This window comes from Atractosteus spatula, chromosome 11, assembly GCF_055471065.1.
Source record: "Atractosteus spatula isolate fAtrSpa1 chromosome 11, fAtrSpa1.hap1, whole genome shotgun sequence".
Classification (NCBI taxonomy): domain Eukaryota; kingdom Metazoa; phylum Chordata; class Actinopteri; order Semionotiformes; family Lepisosteidae; genus Atractosteus; species Atractosteus spatula.
This window is the reverse complement of record NC_142716.1, coordinates 6,525,922-6,546,856: the sequence shown is the minus strand read 5'-3', so window position 1 is coordinate 6,546,856 and position 20,935 is coordinate 6,525,922. Positions and strand designations below refer to the sequence as shown.

The 20,935-nt window shown below is 34.8% G+C and overlaps 1 protein-coding gene across 1 annotated transcript in view; it reads left to right on the top strand.

Annotated features, from left to right (window-relative positions):
• astn1 (astrotactin 1) overlaps positions 1-20,935 on the top strand; it is a 251,224-nt gene that overhangs the window by 167,691 nt on the left and 62,598 nt on the right. The window contains exon 16 of the mRNA XM_088927324.1: positions 685-873. Within this exon, the coding sequence (XP_088783450.1) occupies positions 685-873 (189 nt within the window). The remainder of the gene's footprint in view (positions 1-684; positions 874-20,935) is intronic.

The following is a 20,935-nucleotide window of genomic DNA, read 5'->3' as shown; positions in this document are numbered from 1 at the left end:
GTGGAAATTGGGGTCCTTCCAGACTTTTATTATAAACCTCAGTAGTTTGTAGCAATTTGCCATTACTTCCACAGTTTTGTACTGACAAGACCAGTAGTTATTTAGAGTTTTCAGGTTACAGTATCAGTATCCTTTAATATAGATATTGATAGCAAACATATATTACATTTATGTGTCAATTAAATACTTCTCCCCATTGATAGCTGGTGTGTGGTGAGCGTACTGGCACACTTGGGCAGCCATCACATCATCCAGGTGGGGACTACATATTGCTGGTGGAGTCCCTATCACATTTGAAGGGTTTTGAGTGGAGTGTCCATAAAAGCATTATATGGTGTAAGTGTAAGGGATTACTATGGAAAATGGCATGAGCAACACTTCTTAGAAGTGATATAAAATGAATTTGACATAATGGTTTTGTTAGTATTTAGAATTAATTTTGCTTCTGTTCTGTGTTGTTTTATGGTTTAATTAAACACTTCAAATCAACTATAAAAACATTTTAAACCTATAATAAGATATATTATCAGGACAGGCAGTTTACAATGTAGGCATTCCATGTCACCATGACATATTGACACACAAGATAAGTTTTGATATTGCCAATAAAAATGAGGTCCTACAAATTTGACAGATTTATGTGTGCTTGAGATTGTTAAATGCAAGTTGTTTGTTTCCTTGTAGCATTCAGCTCTGCAGTCCACTCCCTGGATGGTGCGACACTCAGAAGTGATTTTGTGGCTATTCTAAAGGAGTTTGGGAACCACTTCATCCAAGAGGCTGTGTACGGATTTGAAGAATCCTGTAATATCTGGTACCCAAATAGACAAGCCCAGAGGCAACTGTGGGTGGAGTACCAGGACATCAGCAAAGGTAGACACCTCGATTTATTTATCATTTTCAACTCTAAATTCACTTTTCTTATCCACTACTCATTTTCAATATTTTTATCTTTGCGATACTTGGCATTATATAGTACATACAGTACCACTTTATATTATGCTGTTACTCATTGTACTGTTTCTACACAACAGAAAATGAGGCGTACAGTAGCTGTCTGTAAGTACAGTACAGTAAGTCCTTTTGGTTGGTTTGATACCATTAAAAGGATCATTTGCACCTATCAATTTTTTTTCCAAATGGTGTTACAGAATGTACTGTAGCTTTGAGGAGACAGTGCAGTCACAGGTGCATGTTTACATGTTTAAAGTACTGTACTTTACACAAGGATACAACAGGAGACCCTCACCTGACAAATTTCCAGAGCCATAACTACCATTCCTAACAAATTTATCTTGTTAAGCGTACAGCTTATTTAACAGAGATATTTTACTATTAATAGAGCAAAAATTAAACAGGTTATCCAGCATGCCATAGAGGTGGTTTCTTGGATGGAATGAGCAGAAGATATTTAACGGTGCATGACTATTCAACACTAATTAAAAGTGCAATGAAAATAAGTAATGTTCACTCAAAAGATAAATATCTCTATATTTTAATTTATACTTATTAATGTGATTATTACATACCCACCCAAATTTTGAACTGTAAAATGTTTAAGCTGTTTGACAACAGCTTTTGCTTTTCAAGGAGAGAATGAAAACCAGTCGATATTTTCTCTTCCCACATTCTTACCTGTAAGAACTGTACATTTTTTGATGTGCAGCCAATATCTCAGTGCCCTGAAGCAGAGGTACTGTTGCATCAACTGGAGAAGTGCTACTTCTCTTACTGAGAGTCTTGCAGCATGCTACCAGCAAACCACAGGAGTCTGTTTTCACCAAAAGTGAAGAGGGCTGTCTTTCACTAAGAATGGATGACATTTTGAACAATTTGTCTTGTTTGAAACACCTCTCGTGATTACTGTTTTAAGTTAGTGATACACAGTAAATGAATTATAATACTGTATGAATCTCAAAACATATTGGAATTAATTGTTTTACATCGTACGAGTTATAATGCTTTTTCAGCACTACATTTCTTGTAGGGATTATAAAAATAAGTCTCCTGGCTCGAATATCCTTGCTTTTAGAATCCATTCGTAATCTGGCAGATGATTGTTACTATTATGTATTTCATTTGCATGCATTCTCACAAGAAAGATCTTTTGTACTGTGACATCTGTGGAAGAAAAGCTGTAATTTGTATTTTTTTTTATTTTAACTGCAGCTTTTAATTATAATTGATAGTCTCTGTTGCTTGTTAACTTTAATTAAAGAACATTTTCTGGGCGATATTAACTGTTTCTTCACAGCAAGCAGTCTGAGTTCATAATAAAGGGGAAATACATCAAATACATGAAAATGGAATTTGCTGTGTACTTTACAAATATATTTGTTATTTTACATTTTATTTATAATTAGGGTATTTTATGCCCTAATTAAGGTGCATAGCAGCATGGGATGAAGTGGGCTTCCATTTATTAACTGAAGTATGAATTACAAAGCCCTGAACAAACATAAGTAATTTAATTTATTAAATTTAAGTCATTTATTTTGTCTTAGGTATTTAATAATCAACAAAAATTATAATAAAAAGCTTTCTTTGAACAGTCTTAATGTAATTTCAGTGAAGTTAAAATAGTTTGCTATCCGAGTTATTTTAATGATAATGAATAGTCTAAAGGCCCATCTCTTCATCCTTAAACACAAAATTTGGGTGTATTGTTTGATATATTTGTAATTTGCATTATTTTGTAGTTAAAGGGCAGCAGCTTTTTGTTACGAAATCTTACTGTATTTCCATGGATACAAAAGCAAAAACTCTTAGACTCAACTAGACGAGAGCTTTACTTTGAACTCAGTGGTGTTTAATTACTCTTATACTGTATATGATGTGCTATTGTAAATCTGATCCACCATTTTTATGATGTCTTTATCAATGTTTTTTTTTTATTGAGGCAGTGAGGTAGCCTTTTTTTAAATGGATGTTATTCTTCTGTTTTAAAAAAATCTTCAATTTGCACAGGCAGCAGGAATCGATAGCAAGAATAGAGTTGGCTAAGCAGAAGAAACAGAACTCTTAACAATGCCTACCTCTACCTAGGCAGCCCAAATCCCACTGCTAGTGAACAGTGACAGCAATCCAATTATGGAAACTAATCCCGAAATAGAGGGCAAGACCTCTTGTATGGGAATCCTTTACTTAAATTACAAATGCTAGAAGTGAATCTAACAACAAGAAGGGAGTCATAACATATTATCAAAGTGTTTTTGGATTATGTATAGTTAATGACATGTTTCTTACTCTGTGACTTATTCCAGCTGCCTAACCTATAGGACAATCGACAAAAAGACTTTTCATTAGTGCTTAATTGCATTCCCCTATATTTAAATGCTGGTCATAACTTTCCTATAATTAGTACTGTATATACATAGTCCTATAATGATTTTCTTTATATGGTAAATAGATAGTTTTCCCCTGGGGATGGACTGGCTTCCTGTCTAGGATCTGGCTTGCCAAAGTTCTCATCAGGATGAGCGACTCATTGATACAGTTTAAGAGTGGGATTGAATGCATGACTTAATGCATTCAATCTATGGCTACTGTATAGCTTTATTAAGAGAGAGCTTTTTAAGAGAGAAGAACATCCGAAAATGTGGTTCTATAAAATGGAAAAGTATATATTTAACAGTTTAGCTTATACAGGATTACCTTAAAAAATGCTATTACTACCTTCTGAGATTTTTGAGCATGAACTTTCTTCAGTCAGAAGAGCAAAGATGAACTTTTAATAACTCATGCTTGCTGTGGGGTATAACTGTTGCAAAGATTCTCTGATAATGATTGTATATTTGCTGTAACTGGATTTATTTTGAACCCTTAATCAAACATTTCTTTTGCTGCGTGGGACAGAATATCTTAACTATCTCTCCAAATGCTGTTTTCGCTTGTCCAAAAATGGCAGTAGCACCATTACTAACATCTGTAGTAATGGCAGTTTCAGGCCACCAAAGGAGTGTAATGGAAACCAACCATAGGAAGACAAAACAGTTGTCGCGTTGCTGTTTTTAATGTCATGAAATAAAAAAAAAACTAACTGCAAATCCATCCTTGTCTTGCAACTGTTCTCACATCCAGACAAAGGTGGAGAAGTAATGGGTCCCTTTTGTCCAATGTTGCAGTTCAATGACTTTACAGCCATTGTTTCCTTAACTATAATCAACCACTGCACTTTTTTTTCCAAGGGCACTGCCCCACAAATTTCCAGGAGGTGGCCATTTTTTACACTTCTGGGCATAAAGCAAATTCAGCTCGCACTTCTGTTACAAACCCCATTATTCTTAATTTGTACAACCTAGTAACAATTACACCTGGCAAAGTGGGCATTTGCAAATATGCTGCAAAGCAATGTTCTTTAAATATATATATATTAAGATTATACTTCAAAAAAACTTGAAATCAAAATCTGTTGCACAGTGTGTCAGCCTACATGTTCAATAATTCCCAGCATAAAAAATGCTAAGACAATATGATGGTTTGACACTTGAAAATGATTTCTGGAGCAAAGCAAGGGCATGTCTGAAAAAGAAAACAAGCAATTGGAAACAGCTGGGAAAAGTGAATATTATGTAGTTTAAGCACTTGGACTGTGTTATTTATTATGCACGGTGGTTAATTGTTCAGCTCTTATAATGCATTTAGTTGCATGTGTACTTGTGTATGCATCTCCAGAGTTGTTTTAGTTAATGGCCTTAGAGACTAAAAGCTCTGACCTAATAAACACAGATTGATCTCAGATCATATAATCTGTTTTAAATTAATTTCCACCTCTGTCACAAAAGTGTATAGATTAACTTAATTCATTATGATGTTTCTTTTACCAGATTAGAATCTCTAGAGAGTCAGTAAAAACCTTTAATGGCACTTTATTTTTATAGCTATTCCATATGTAATAATCTGTATCCTCGGTTCTTTAACTCTTGCATTATTTAGTTGTTTTAGTATTATGTTATTAGTTGCAGAGCCTTTGACCTCACAGTATATTAAATATACATGTAGTTTAGTTTTTCTGTTAATACTCTAAACTCTTGCAGTTTAAAATGAGAGAACTCTGATGAAGTGTATTATTAAGACAAAATACATTACAGTATATACAGTTCCAAGCTTAAAAGTAGTACCATCCTTCAAGTGTTATTGAGCATATTCCTCTCACTAGTTTGTGAATTTATCATTTGTGCTTCAGGGCATAGTTTTGATTGTCAGGATTATGAAACCTAACTGTATTTAGTCAAAGAAAATAAATTTTAAGTGTGAGAAATAGGAGTGTGGTGTAGTGGATAGGCCTCTAGACCCTAAAACCATAGGTTGTGGATTCTAAACCTAGATGATATGCTGCTGGTATACTCTTAAGTAAGGTACATAACTTGTATTGCTTCAGTAAATCTAGTGCAAATCTAGGTGGTTTTCAGTAAAAGCAAAAAAATAATAATTTGCTGATTTTAAATTGTCAGACACTACAATAGTTGGTGATCTGCTGTATTTCTGAAGCACACTGAAGAACAATTGCCTAAATCTTTGGGCTGACTTGGCTCTGATCCTTTATGATACATCGCAATGCAATAAAGAGCAAGTTTAAAGGTTTGTGACCAATGTCACTTATAATTATACCTTGAGTTTCTTTTGTTCAGTAGAGATCAGCCAACCTTCAAGAACAGTGTCATGTTATTATGTTGTGTCAACCAGAACCAACAATTAAGAGACAAGTGGAAAGGCTTCAGGAAAAGAAAACTGCTTATTTATGCCTTGCAAGAAACAAAAAGATTAACTCCACTTTTATGTGTAATTAATGAATTACCATGTGATGTAACCTGTTATAGCCTATCATGAAAATGATAAGCATTAGAAAAGAGTAGAAATGTGCATTTTAAAATAAATTCAGGTGTTTTTTTTCAGCTGTATTCATTAACACAATACATACCTAGAATAAGATGAAAGGCAACATTACTGGATTCCTAACTTTATATCGGAAACTTTAGAAGGCTTCTGCTTTTAGAAATTGGACTTATGATATTGTATTTTTATTGTTAAAATAATGGATGCAAGTTCATAAATTTGAATTTGATCTGCTTTTACCCACCAAATTATTTTTTTCTTTTGCCAGTGTAACATATAAACCTCCATAAAAAACACATATATACAGTACAGTATATTTGGTGCTCATTTAATTACCCTCATTTAATTTTGTTCTGAACAATCTTTTTTCTCGAGTTATCCAAGTGATTGATTTAGCTGACAGAGTGGGTTTTGATGACCGGTCCAAGCATGCTGAGTTTGTTTCAGCTGGGATTGAACTGTTCTTTCTATCCTTTTTTAGCTGTCAGTGGTGCTTCCTGAGTTATCAAGCTGATAGGCTACATGTAGACTTGTCTGTGATTGAAATGTTTACATTGGTGCTTTTTCCACATGCCAAAAGAAAGATCAGTTACTGTGCTGGGACTTCTTTAGAAAACTCTTAATAAATCTCAATACATTATAAAAATGTCAGCAGCCTCAATGTAAATCTTCATTATACATCTTAATATAACAAGTCTAAGTGGCACTTACTTATCGTGAAATGTTAAAAAGCTGTAAGTTTGCCGTTTTTAGAATTAGTTTTCCTTTGTGGACCTCGTCATCAGATTCTACTTGAACAGTCTGAGGACTGTTTAAATTAATGCCAAGTCTTTAGCAGAAATGTTTATTACAGTGCTTGGCATCAACAGAATGAGATAGATGTAAATTCTAGATTAGGTACCAGTTCATCACTTGGTATTGAGCTGATAACATCACATTAATGGCCTGTCCCTGATAAAAATGTCTGTAAATATGTGACTAGAAACCTAAAAGATGTTAAACTATAGTACGGAGCTGATGACATACTGTACAGTACCATACAGCTCCAGAAGTCCCTATTGGCTGTAAGAAGGTGTTGTTACACTTGTTTCAGGGTCACCTGTAATGAATCCTACCATTAATCTTGTTTACCTCCATTTGTTTTCTTGTCCAGCAGATTTCAGTCATCTTTAAAGACTTGTTCTCTTCGAATCCCCATGTTTCTTATTATTTTTCAGAATCATTTGCAGTTAGGCTATCGGTAATGAATTGTCACATTACCTCCTTTTTCGTCTAGAAAACCTCCTCTCAGTGGGAGAGGTGGAAGCTTAATTACATTGCCATTACATTTGTATTTTAATTACATGACCGGTACATTCCCATCACACACTACATGGGGTCTGTGAATGGGAGAGCTTTATTTGTCACAGACATGAGGTGGGGCCCCACTGAGGCAGACATCATGCCCCCTGAGCTTCTAGTACTTAGTGAAGTGTTGCTGTGAACTCAGTGATAAGTTAATTAGGAAAAAGCCTGACCCTTTAACAGTACCCTACTATTGCTGCCTGCAGCTTTTCTTGCTCATATACATCTCTGTTGCAGGGAGCTTTGTTTTCTTGCCCTCTCTATGCCTCTCTTGGTGGCGCTTGCCTTACAAGGTTTCCTTGACACTAAGGTCATTGATTGATTTTGTAGAATAATTCTGGTCCAGATGCCCTACAGCAAGCTTTGATTGCATTATTGGCCCTGTCAATTGGTTGCTGACAGGCAGGCTGTAGGGCCATTTTGCATGGCCATGTTGGGAGGAATTAAGAAAATCTCTATCTCTAAAAGAGTGGAGCAGATTATGCAAGGACGTGAGGGTCACGAGAACATGAAATTTTGTAAAACTGTGTTTTTTTTTTTATTAAAACCACGCTTCAGAGGGATTCAAAGGGACATTTCTTTCTGCCTCAGAAAATTGATTTTGCTGCAGATCTTTTAGTAATCATTTCAGCTCAAGTTTCTGATTGAGATAGTCAATATATTATGGGCAATGTTTTGAAGACAAAATGTACTAATTACATTTTCCGGTGTTCGGGGTTGCTTTAGGTTAAAAAAAATAGAAATTCAAAGAGCTGAAAATCTGTATAATATTCTCCTGAACAGATATTATCAAAGGCTGTCTGGAAGAAATCGAAGGTATTTCACCTTGGTGAACTGAAGTACTCTCTCCTTCTGTGCAAAACTGTATACATTTCAACAGTTCTTTCATAATATTGGGCAGGGTTGTTCTTTACATGATGCATCAGCTTGGATCATAGGTCATTGTAATATACATTTTTCAGTTTTTAATGTGACATTAAAATTTGTAGCCTAGTATTAGCCGTAGGCTTTTAGTCAAACATGATTCAAAGCAAACATTTAATCAAGTCTTGCATCACTGAGCTAAAGCAGGCTTAATTGCCCACATAGCCCTAATCTTTCTAAACTCACTCTTGGTTTCTCAATAGGGACCAGATAACTGGTTCTTCAGAACTATGCTTATGCTGAAATAATAGCAGAGTCCTTCTGCCTGTGATGTTCCAAGGTTACAATGTTCCATTTATTATCTTTTTATCACTGTAATAAGTTACAACACCTGCTTAACCTGCCAGCGAGTGTGCAGTTCTCATTTTGGCCATATGAGTCACCTTCGGGTTCATGGAATACTGTCATCTTCCAGCAAGAGGGATGAGAACTGAAGTTTGTTTTTAAGCATAATATCACTTTATAGTTGCTTAATAAAATATAATAATGTGGATCCTTTTTTGACGATTTGGGGCTTTTTTTCTGAATATCAATTGCAATGCCTGAAAAAGTGTTTGTTATGAGTCAGAGAATGAGTCAGTCCCTTAAATAGCACAAAAACATACAGTATTTGAGGTCCCATTAAGAATAATTGTCTCTACATACAAATACCTCTTTTTATTTTTTAATTATTTTATTTAGAAAAAAATGAATATTTGTCTTTTTTCACCCCCAGGAGCATAAGTTTGCACTGTTTTCACATACTGTACTTCACACACAACCATTCCTGCCTGAATTATAAGCAGGGCTGTTCATGTGTTTCTGTACTGGCAATTTCTGTGTGAACTACTGACCCCAAATGATCAAAGCCCCAAATCACGTTATCCATTGGTTGATCAGATAAATAAAAATAGAACCCCACTGCAACACAAAACAAGGAATTATGTAACTAACAAGTCTCCATGGCAATACACACTTTTCTAACACAGACTTTGAATTACAGCATATAAATGTAAGTCAGTCTTCAAGCCAGACTAAGCAAGTACTAATAATTACAATTAAACACCATCACACCCTTTCCAGAAGCAGCTGTGTTGGTCACAAATACTGTAGCCACTAAGCTAAAACAGAAATCTTGAAAGACAAGAAAAACGGATGAAAAAAACTTCCAAATTTCCCTTGAACATTCTCTCTAATTATCTGAGTCCAACCAGTTTAATAAGCAACCTCCCTTGGTTTTCCCGACTCTTGGTTTCACAGGAAGCCTCTGAATTTCATTAATATTAAGAATTTGGTTTGAAATGAAATTGGAAACCCAAGCTCTTAATAATTCAGTGTTTTAATGCATTACGCTCCTTCATTACAAGAATCTAAATGCTGAAGTTTTGTGCAGAGGAACTGGTTTTGACATTCTCAATTTCCCTGTTGTTTTCTGAGTCAAGGCTGGGGGAGGGGACTCGTGTTCAGGATTCGCTTTGTGTCAAGAAGTAATTAAGAATAATGTTCGGCTTTAGTCGTCCTTGAGTTGAAGGGCAGCTTTTCCCATTGCCTTGTGGGTTTTGAGTGAACACTAGTGAGCAAAGAAAAGACTAGATGTGTATATTAGTATTGTGTATATATTTGGTTTGTTAATAAAACAACATTTTGATGTAAATATCTAACACTTCTTTTTACTGACCTAAATAGCAAGGGACAGTTCATCAAAGTGACTCCTTTCTTTTCAACATGTATTCTTTTCACATTTTGGAAAATTGCTGTAGCTTTTGCAATGCTCATTGCAGGTGTTATTGTCTCATTACATAGGATTTTGTTTTTGGATGCACATGTTCATTCGAGTATCTGTGTCTTTTTTTCAGCACTAATTACATATACAGTGTTCAGACCCGTGGTCAGCTTTTACATTTTTTAAAGATTGTAATCATGACATTTAGAAGAAGCAATTAATATTTGTTGTATACACAACCTACTTCACATATCTGAAGCAAAATAAAAACAAAGAGGTACAGAGATATTATGCAAGAAAAATGGAAATGTCATGATTATTAAGAGAATTCAAACTCTTTGCTTTGGTGAACCTAAATTAATTTAGGTGCACCAAATGACCTTAACGAGTGACACAATTAGTTGAGTGGCCTCTCTCTGTGTGCAATCACAGTGTTTCACATGATTTCAGAATAAAGCATTTCTCTCTGTGAGATAGTTAGGAAGGCTTCTAATAGACTGAATAGGCCTCTAATAGTGAATTTCAAGCAAGGATTCAACTATGAAGACTAAGCTTTCATGACAGTTCAGAGATAAAGTTGTACTGTAGAACAGCACAGACAAAGAGAAAGGTCTAAAAACTTCCAAAACATTATCCCATTGAGCACTGTACAATATATATCATACTTCCCAGACACTGCCTAGATTTGACTGTCTGTCCTAACTGAGCAGCCGAGCATGGAGGAAACTGCAGTATACGGCCAGAGATGCCTTTGAAAGAGCTGCTGAGTTTAATGGCTAAGATGGGAGAAAATGAAGTGTACAAGAGTCAACAATATCCTGGTCACTCCACCCAGCTGACATGTATGGCAGAGTTGAAAACCAATGTCATATTTCACATAATGATTGCAACAAAGTTTTAAAGTAATACTGTAAACATGTACAGTACCAACAGGCTTCCTGGTCAGACAAGGCAGAATTGGAACTTCTTGGTCTAAATGCAGAGGGTTACATCTGATGCAAACCCCACATAGTGCAGCACTCAGTCAACACCATCTCTGCTGTGAAGCATGGTGTTGGCAGCATTATGTTATAGTTCTGCTTCTCATCAGCAGGGACTGAGAATTTTGTCAATACTTGTGGGAACATGGATCCTAAATTTGAATCTTACTGAGAATCTATTGAAAATCTTAAAAACCGCCGTCCGTGAGTGATACCCCAAACAGTTTTAAAGAGCTTGAGCAAATCTACCAAGAAGGTAGGCAAAAATTATGCCAAACTGGTATGGAAAGTTACCCAAACAGATTTGTGGCTATAATTGCAGTCAGTTGTTTATACAGTAATTGCAAATATAATTGTTTCCACCAGATATTCAGTTTATGGGTCAAAATAATTAGCAATTAAAAAATTAATCGCATAATTATTTGGACCCATAAAAGTTTAGCATTCAGGTATTGAAAATATATTATTATTAGTAGTAGTAGTAGTGTTTAAAAATGTGGTTGCATAATTTAATTTCACAAATGGAGCACCATAAGGAGAATCTGAATACTCTTTTCAAGGCACTGTATAATATTGTAGTTATTATGTAATAATACATTTTGAATATGCTTGTGGATCTATATGTTAAATATTCTGAATAAACAGTTAAGCTGTAGAAAATAATTTGTATGTGTTGAAAATTAATTTAAATCAATCTTGGTATCCATGAAGAAGTAAATATACCAAAGACTTCACCTTGATTATTGCATTTAGCAATGCTACATGCCCTTAATTCAATAACCCAACTGCATAAACTGTTTAAAATATCTTGAAGTCTGTTCAGTTTATTTATTGCATTATTATCAATTTCAGGTTTATTATTTTAAAATATTTATTTTTTATGTTGTGCCTGTTAATGTTAACTGTGCATATATATTCAGATAGCAACATGGACTGTGCTGGTTGCTGGAGGTGGTTTTAATTTCTGATCAAGGCAACATTTCCATTGTTTTCTGTCTTTTATTATGAAAATTTATGGAAATCTATTTAGCATAATATAATTATTTTATTGGACCACAATAAATTAAACTGTCGCATTTTATGGGTAGTACCAAATCCTGAAAACCACAGTGCAGCTACAGTAGTGAATTCAGATTAAACATCAAAAGAATGCATTCGAATGTGTTAACGAATGCAGTTAAATGCGTTAAATGATGTTGTCATTTTTACATTGTATGAAACTAACAATAAACACTATTTATTGTTAACTTCAGTACAATACCTAAATACTAAGATTTGGCTTGGAATACTGAAGGGGAATTACAAATTCTGTGAAAGAATGTTCAACTGCTGAGGAAATGTAAATAATATAATAAAACATTTACAGTGTGTACGACACTGAAATCATGTTGTAATGGGAAGGACATCTTCAGAACTAACTGGAAGAGCAAGTTACATAGAAGGAGAACCATGTGTCCCTTTTTTTGGTATTTTCAAGTTATTCCAAATACAAGATTGCAAACTTCTCAGCAGAGTCAACACAGTGTGCTGAAAGCATGTTCAGGCGCTGTGATGTGTTAATAGCATTCTATTAGGCGTAGGTTGGGTTTCAGAATTGGCATTTTACATATTGAATGGTAGAAAACATTTCAGTATTCACCAAGGTTCTTCAGTATGAGGTTCGTCTCATCTTGAGTACTAGAACTAAAATAATAAACTTTGTTTCTGTTACAGAACATTGCTTCACAGCAGTGGATATGCAAATGATCATATTTGGGTAATAGTGCTGGGTCAGTATTTAATTAAAAATGCTCCTACATAAAATGTTATTGAGCTCTACAGGACAGGATTATGGATTAGATTTGGCTTTCAAAAAAGTCATTGGTGGATTTTGTCTAGCATTACTGCATGTGAAGAGTCTGCTTGTTCTGGGGGAAGAATTTCCCCATCTACTGTAGCTGAGCCATTATTTCATGTTAAGTTATTTTCTGACCTTCTTTAGTCCCATCTTATCTTATAAAGCGTAATTATGTAACAGTCAACAAGGCAAATAATTGATTAATGGAAGGGAAAGCATTTGGCTTGGAAAGCTGATGTTTCTAGCCTCCAAACTGGACCTTTCTGAATTTCTGGACATTGTAAATACAGTGTTGTGGAAGCTGCTAATTTGGAAGCCTGATAATTTAGTTTGTTACATGGAAGGGAATATTTTATGTTTATTGACCTTGAGTTGCTGCTTTTGTTTGCAACTGGGTGAAGGTGGTATGATAAGCATTGAAAACGGAGCATAATGTTTTAGTAACTCAGAGGTGCTAAATACTTAAATTCAGATAAACAGATGTTCTGTGGATTAAAACCACGCAATCCAGTTAGGAAAATAAAAATAGCTTGTCTACAGTACGTGGTTTTGTGTTTTATCTAGGAGGCTAGCACTGGAAAAAGCTTCACTTCAAACTTGTGATTTTAAAAAAATAGGTGGCACACTGCTGCCAAGAATACTGTATGCAGACCAGTAAAGTACATTTTTTCATTCTTATTGTTGAAAGCACACCCACATTCTTTCTGGAACCCAGAAAGCTTGACAAAGACAACTCTGTAGTAGGTAAGAGAATGGGGGGAAATACAGCTGACATTACCTTTTTCAGAATGCTCTTTTTTGTGTCACAGAAAGAATCTTTTGATCTGAAATACAGCAGGTGTTAATCCTCTATTCTAACCTACTAGCACACATACATTTAATCCAATGCAAAAGTGATTCAGATGGGATTTAACAGGTGATTTAATTTGTAATTGTGTGTCCAGCCTAGACTATTTAGTAGGTGCCCTGATTAAGAAGCAGTAGCAAAAATCAATGGGGCCTTTGGCAGTATTCAAGGGTAATGATGAGGCCCACACAATAGATATCACCATGAACCAAACCTTGTCTGAATTTCTTTAACTTGTTCCTTGGATTGTCTTTTTTTGGTACAATTTCCTCAATGTGATGCTACAAAATTGCCATCTACAGGAAAATTTAGTTACTGCATTTGATTAATAGGAAAAATCGCAGGAAGTTTAGAATTTTTGTAGAGATATCGGTGATTTGATTTAGATACCACAAGACACACAGAAGTCTACCAAATACCAGAAAAAAAAAACAGTGTCATACAAGGTGAAGAATAAGAGAACTTAAAATTTAAAATATATAAAAGTATCACAAATAATTAATCTGTTCTGTTGAAAAGACTTAAACATGCACATCACAATGTCAGTCTTGACTGCACACACGTAACAGCTCCAAAAATAAGAATAAACTTTTATTATGTCGTCATGCACTTAATAATGTTCATGTTTTGCTAAATATAATAGATTCATTTTGACAAATGCTTTATTTTTTTATGTTGATATTTATAACAACTAGCATTAACAAAGTCAACTTGTTCTACTGCATTTCTTAAGATTTAATTGCATATGCTAAGGGGGCATCAGTAAATAATTCACAATAACAACACGTTTTTATTATAAACAAAATCATACATTATTAGATTTTTTATAAATGTCTCATTATAATTAATAATCACCATCATCATCACCGTGATCACCATCACTATTATCATTATAAAATCTCAAACTTCAATATATGGAAAATTATTGTGTACAAGCAAATCTGCCACAGGGCATTTTATACAGATTATAAATGAGGTGTTGTTGGTTTTTAACTTGCTTATACTGAATTTTAAAATTGGTCTAGCCTGTGTTATTATGTTCATTTATAATTGAAAATGAGTAAAGTTGTAAAATAAGTTGAGCCGAGTGAAAAGTTTTTTTAACTAGGGGGTTGTCCAATAACGAGACATATTCAGTTATAATACAGAGCGTGCAGCAACTCTTTTCACAGAGGGACTGTTCTAGTAGGTGGGGGTTTGAATGTACTTACTGTCTTGAATGAATGGGGACTTAGCCACATCCAAAAGTCAGGAGTGACACTTCTAAACCAAAACTGTTTTGGGGTGATAAGCTCAACTTGACAAATACTGAACAGATGACATCTGAATTGTAATAAAAATAAAATCTTTATAGCACTTGACGTGTTCGAACTTTGAAGTATTTTTGGAATGTTGATTTAATATAAATATGGCATCAAACTGTAGCTTGGTAAGACGTCTTAACACAAGCAGGAATGGGGATTTTTGTAAGATGGAATTTAATGGTGAGTGAATAATTCTGTTGTGTTTTAACTACCTTAATTGTAGGAATAATTACAGAATTTGAATTTTAATAAAGATAATAAATACTGTACATTTAGGTCTTTGCAAAATAAGCTCACTATTAATGTTCATTTTGCACATAATCATTTAATCCCACCAACTGTATGCATACTTAACTAGTTTCTACATGAATTACTGCAACTATATGCCCATCTGGGACATAAAACCTGAACTCTCTGGGTAGGAGTCCAGAGCCCTAGTGACTGCTTCACGCTGCAAAACCTAGTTGGTAACTTATTCAGGATTTCATCCAAACATTTATGGGAAATAAGGTTGTCAGCTTCAACAAAATGCCTAGATAGCTTCCTCTAAAACTCCATGACCCATTGTGGAAGGAAGGTCCTCCCTTTCTCAGTTTTAGAAACGCATCCACCTAGTTTCCACTTGTGCCCTGTGATTCATGTTTCATTGCTAATAATAAAGACATTCATCAACTTGCCTCATGCCTTTTTGAATATTTGCGTCAGTTTCCCTTGTAGACTTTTCTGTGAAAGCCCAAAAAGGTTCAGTTCTTTTTTCTGTCAGTGTAAGACATTATTTTTAGACCGGTAATTGATCTGATTACTCTTCACTGGACTGATTTTGAGGTAACTTCCCTTGATATAAATTCAACAGTTTTTACTATATTTTGTCAAATTATTTTTTAACCCTCACCAAAAACTAGGAAATGAAAAGTTCAATGTACCTGTATATGCCTAAGCTTCTCCATGTTTGGTGATTATCTTCTTATATCTACTTGTATAGGTTTTGTTTGTACTATGTGTAACACCCCACATTTCTTTACACAAAATGTCATCTGTCAGGTGTTTACCAGGTCTACATAGTTTGAACTTGGCATGTTACAATTACATGTTACAAAATCTAGATCATTGATAAAAATTAGGAAAAGCAGTGGTCCTAAAATAGGTCCTTATGGTTCTCCACTCATTATATTCCTCCAAATTGAGCTTAGACCACAAATGTATGCTTTCTATCCATTTCTCAATCTATATATTTTTCAATCTAAATATGTGCATTAGCTTGAATGCCTGCCATGTGTAATTTGAGAAGATTTTGTGGGAAGATCAAAAGCTTTGGAAAAATCTAAATATACTAAATCATCACACTGTATCCACTGTTGTTGTTTGTGCAATTAATCAAGCATATCCTACATTTTTTAAATCCATGTTTTCCCACATTGATGATAGCTTTCATTTTCATTTCCATTATTTTATATGTAGTGGAAATAAAACTTATTGATGTATAATTGCTTAGTTTGATTTTGTTACATTATTTATGGATTGGTCTTACATGAGCAATTTTCCTGTCAATGGATATGGTTTCTATCTTGAATGTTTTCTAATAGATCTATCAGCAGTCTTTAGTGTATCTTTTTTCCTTAAGTACAGTAGGCAGAATACCATCAGGCAAAGGAGCTTTATCTTAAATGCTTCAATTACCTGCAACACTTCTTCCTCTTCTATGCCAATAATATTTAATATAGACCTTTCTCTTTCTGAAGCCTAAGGCACGTTGTTGATTTCTTCCTTGGTAAACATCTGAGTGAAAAATTCATTTAATACTGTCTATCAGCCATTTCCTTTTCATAGCTAAACCATTCCCATTATTATCTCACTTTATGGACACTTAATCCTTTGCCCTTCCATTTGATGGTATAGTTCGGAATGAAAATATTCTTTTTTTCTCTCTCTAGTTTTTCTTAATATCCTTTTTTCCTGTGCTTCCAGTTCATTATATTCCTTGGCTGCACTGTTACCACCTTTTAGTCTGATTTTGTCAGGATCCACAAGCTAAGCAAGGCTGGGTCTGGTCAGCACTGTTAAAACCAGATTTCTGTTATGTTGGTGGACAAGTAGGTGTCACTCTTTCATCTGGACCTGATTTGCCACAACCATTGCCCCAGTAAGGTGACTGGCAACACTGTTGTAGATGGCACCTTTCTTCAGATGAATCATTAAACTGAGGTCCTTGCTACTGGGTCATTGAAGACCCCATGGTACTGTCTGTAAGAGTTGTGGTATCAGCTCCGACGTCCTGGCTAAATTCCACTTTGGGCTTTTACAATTTAGGTGTACCTAACGTTTCCCCTTAATTCAGTGTATGAAGTAAATTTGTAGACTGATCTGTTAAATAGTAAGACTGCTGGCTCCCAGCAGCTCCCTTTTGGGTGCTGTACAGCACTTTTATGGTGAATATAGCGGGTTCCCTCCTGTACTGTATACGGTATAGATCTTTTGGGGATCATTTGGGATCAGTGCAGATTATGGTGATGATGATGATCATCATCTTCAACTGGTTTTATAAACTAGTTTCCTTTCTTTACATTTAAGAGGTTTAATGATTTCCCTATTCAACCTACAATACTTTTGCAAGAAACCTGTCTATTCTTCGGGTGATGTCAGCCAATCAAAATTGTAAAGCATACTGTTGTTGATATAAGGGCACTTTATATTAAATATATTACTTTTTTGATCAGCAGACACCCTTACCCAAGGTGACCTACAATACAATTTTGCAATAGGTAATTTACAAATAGTGTACATACAGTACAAGTTAATACAACTTAACATCTTCGTCCTGTAGCCTGGAACAACCTGGAAGTGCAATAGAACTGCCACATCAAGCAATGTGACATAGCAAGATTGAAAACAATGTGCAGTGTGGCTACCAAGGAGAAATGAAGGCAGCATTGTGTGCTGCTCATGGTCACAGTTAACCAGAGCAATGAGCAAATCACATTATCTGCTTCAGAGTCAAGGACTCACTGAAGAATGTAACTGAGGATGTCTAGCCTAATGAGTCTTGAGGAGGCACTGAAATGTGGTTAGGGAATGACTGGTGATCAAGAGTGCTCACTTAAGGATGGAGTCTCCAATAACCAATTCTTTTTTTTGTGGTTCTGCTATCAGTGGCACAGACTGAAGTTATTGTGACTGGTGTCTATTTCCTAGTTAAGGAATGAAGCCAACCTGTTTGAAAAAGCGAGGGTGGTACAGCCAGGATAGTTGGCTGTATTTTACTTTTATTGACAATCCGTTACTAGCTCCACTCTTTCAGTTTCTAAGTGCTTGAGCTCTGAATAGTTTGGTTGCAAGTTTATCTGCCAGTTCATTCAGCTCATAGTGCTCCCTTAGTTCCTCCAGCTTCAGCTCTCTGAAATAACAGGCATTACATATGGCACTATTTTCTGGAAACCATTTTCAGATCTTAAGCAGTAAAGATGAGTCACTGCTGGCCAATATGTATTGTGTTAGTCATTTTGCAAAAATTCTAAATGTACAGGCAATTATAATTATGTATGATACATTACTACAGCCTCAAAAGAATGTGCAAAAATGTCCACAGTATTTGTCAAGCAAGTCTGTATAATTACATTTTAGAGAGTTTCCATGCAGATTCTGTCTAAAGAAATTAATAATGCACATTTCTACTATTTCTGAGCTGTCATATCCTTTTCACACAAAGAGCTATACGTAAAGACTCTGCCAATGAGCAGGTTGTTGTCATGGCAACACATGCAAAAAACCAACACCATCCTTGACTGAGTAACCTGGTGTAGCAGCAATTTTTGTTTCATTTAAAAATTTTTTTTTTACAGTGTCGGGTTACAGAAGCTACAGGAGAGATGAGAATCTTGCATTTTGTTGTGAAAAGACAATGCCTCACCTCCCAAAAAAATATTGTCACTTCTCTGATAACAGTAGAGAAGGCAAAGATGGTGGTGTGTCCGCTCTATGTGGTGCACCACTGTGTTTGGTCAAAAGAAAGTCAGCACATCAATATACTGTATACTGGAACTCTCCCAGGATTTAGGGATTTGATCTCCCCCAAGAACTCCCATTGTGTTAACCTTTTTTAATTATTAAATAAATCAATATTTTCTTGCAACCTCTGGTGTACAGATAAATGAGGTGTAGTTGTACACTCCACACTTGCTATGACACTTCAGAACTGTATACCCAATTTCACAATGATTCAGAATCAAGGTGGAATATGATGGCTCTGAACCACAGTAGCTAATTCACATAGCACACTTTATTCAACTTCAGAGCTGGCACTAAGCCTTCATAACCCGTCCGTGTGTAAGGGACCTTAGTGAGTTTCTTGCTGAACGGGAGCTTATTGATTCCAGCATTTTGAAAGCAGTCTCATTTGTTGAGCTTTCATTTTAATTTATTTCACTGAATTGTAGTCATTACCTTCAAGGGGAAGTACCATTGGTTGAATCTTTGTTGAGTGTGAAATATCTATTATATTTTATGTCTTGTCATGTTTAGCTTGCAAAAGTTACTACACTGCTTTTTTTGTGCACAAAATCAAACACTGGCCTGGCTCAAGCATTTCATTTTGGAATCGAATTCTTTTTCCCAGGTGATCACTTAGCAGACCAAAAGATGGTGTGTCAGCGTATGGGTGTGTGTATGTATTATCCATTAAAATTTAATGTAGTAATATTCTGAGCGAAGGCTTTCATTAATATTTCACCATTGTTTTCAGCATGATAGTAGTAGGAAATCAGTGTGCTTGTTCTCCTTTAAGTTCCATTTAAGCTGAAGGTGTAAACGTTAATGAAAACACTTTGGCCTTATTAGACCGCAGGGAATATGAAAGTGAAATTATTTATGCTATCTTTGGCTTTTATCTGCACATTTTACCTTAGGCCTTCTTGGTAGGTGTTCTGTATAGTCACCAGCAGTGAAGATACAGTGCTTGAATGTAATAGGCTGGGGCTGTCTGTGTCTGTGCGTTAGCTGACTGTCTTTAGCCTCATTATCTTACTGAAATTAAATAGACTGAAGTATTTAGAGAAGGAACTGAAGTTTGTATTTTATCTTATATTTCTCAAAAACATTTTAAATAATTTGTCATTTTACAGCAGTTTAGCTGTGCACTCTGACATATTGAATTCTATGAAACATTTAGATAAACCACAAGTATCACCTGTTTAAGAGTATTAGAGATTAGGTCAGCAAACAATAGCACATTAAAAATAATTGTATAGTTCTATGAAAATTATAGAGCTTGTGGCTCTTTGCAATGGTAAAACCTTAAGAGCAGAAATTTCTGCTTTACACTTTATGCAGAAATATACTTTCCAGCACAATATCTTTTCTATAAATATTTCTTACATTGGAAAGCAGTAGAAATTAGATGTAGCAGCTAAAGCATAAAACAATGGACTGTTTAATCCATAATATCTCTAGAGAAGCAATGTTGTTCTGATCCATTAGTAGTTGAATGTACTATATATATTTGTAGATTTAATTGTCCAGTATCACTGTTGATCCAATAGTGCTGAACTCATCAGAGAGTTTTTGCAATATAAATCATTTATTTAAAGTTAAGAAACTAAAGTATTGATATACAGTAACTCTTTAACTGAGCCGTGTAAAACATGATTAAAATATTGGAATATGGTGGTGCAGTGGTTTATCCTTCAATATTTCGATAAATTAAGCATTTAGGTATCAGGTACTTCAGGTTATAATGTATTACTTACTTTTCTTGAAAACTCAGATTGTTCTATCGAAAGTATTTTTACAATTGAAGATAAAGAACAAAAGCTTGGTTTCCCATTGAAAACAATTAGCACCTAATTGATGAGGTTCATTAATTCTTAGGTGCAAAAAAGTATTTTAAGGCAGGCCTATGTTTTATGACATAGACCTGAAAGTCTTAATCAAAGAATGTGCATGTTAAAATTTAATGTAATAGTTGCTGGCAATTTTAACACTGAATTTATTATTAAATGCTGATGAAAATGTTCAAACGGAAAGTTCACGACAGATGCACATGAACTGAAAATAATAAAAACATAAAATATATATATTATATTCAAACAAAACATGACGTACAAATTTTATATTGGAATTCAGATGGCTGCTCATCGCTGCAGATTAATAAATGAAATTACTTCAGCTCGG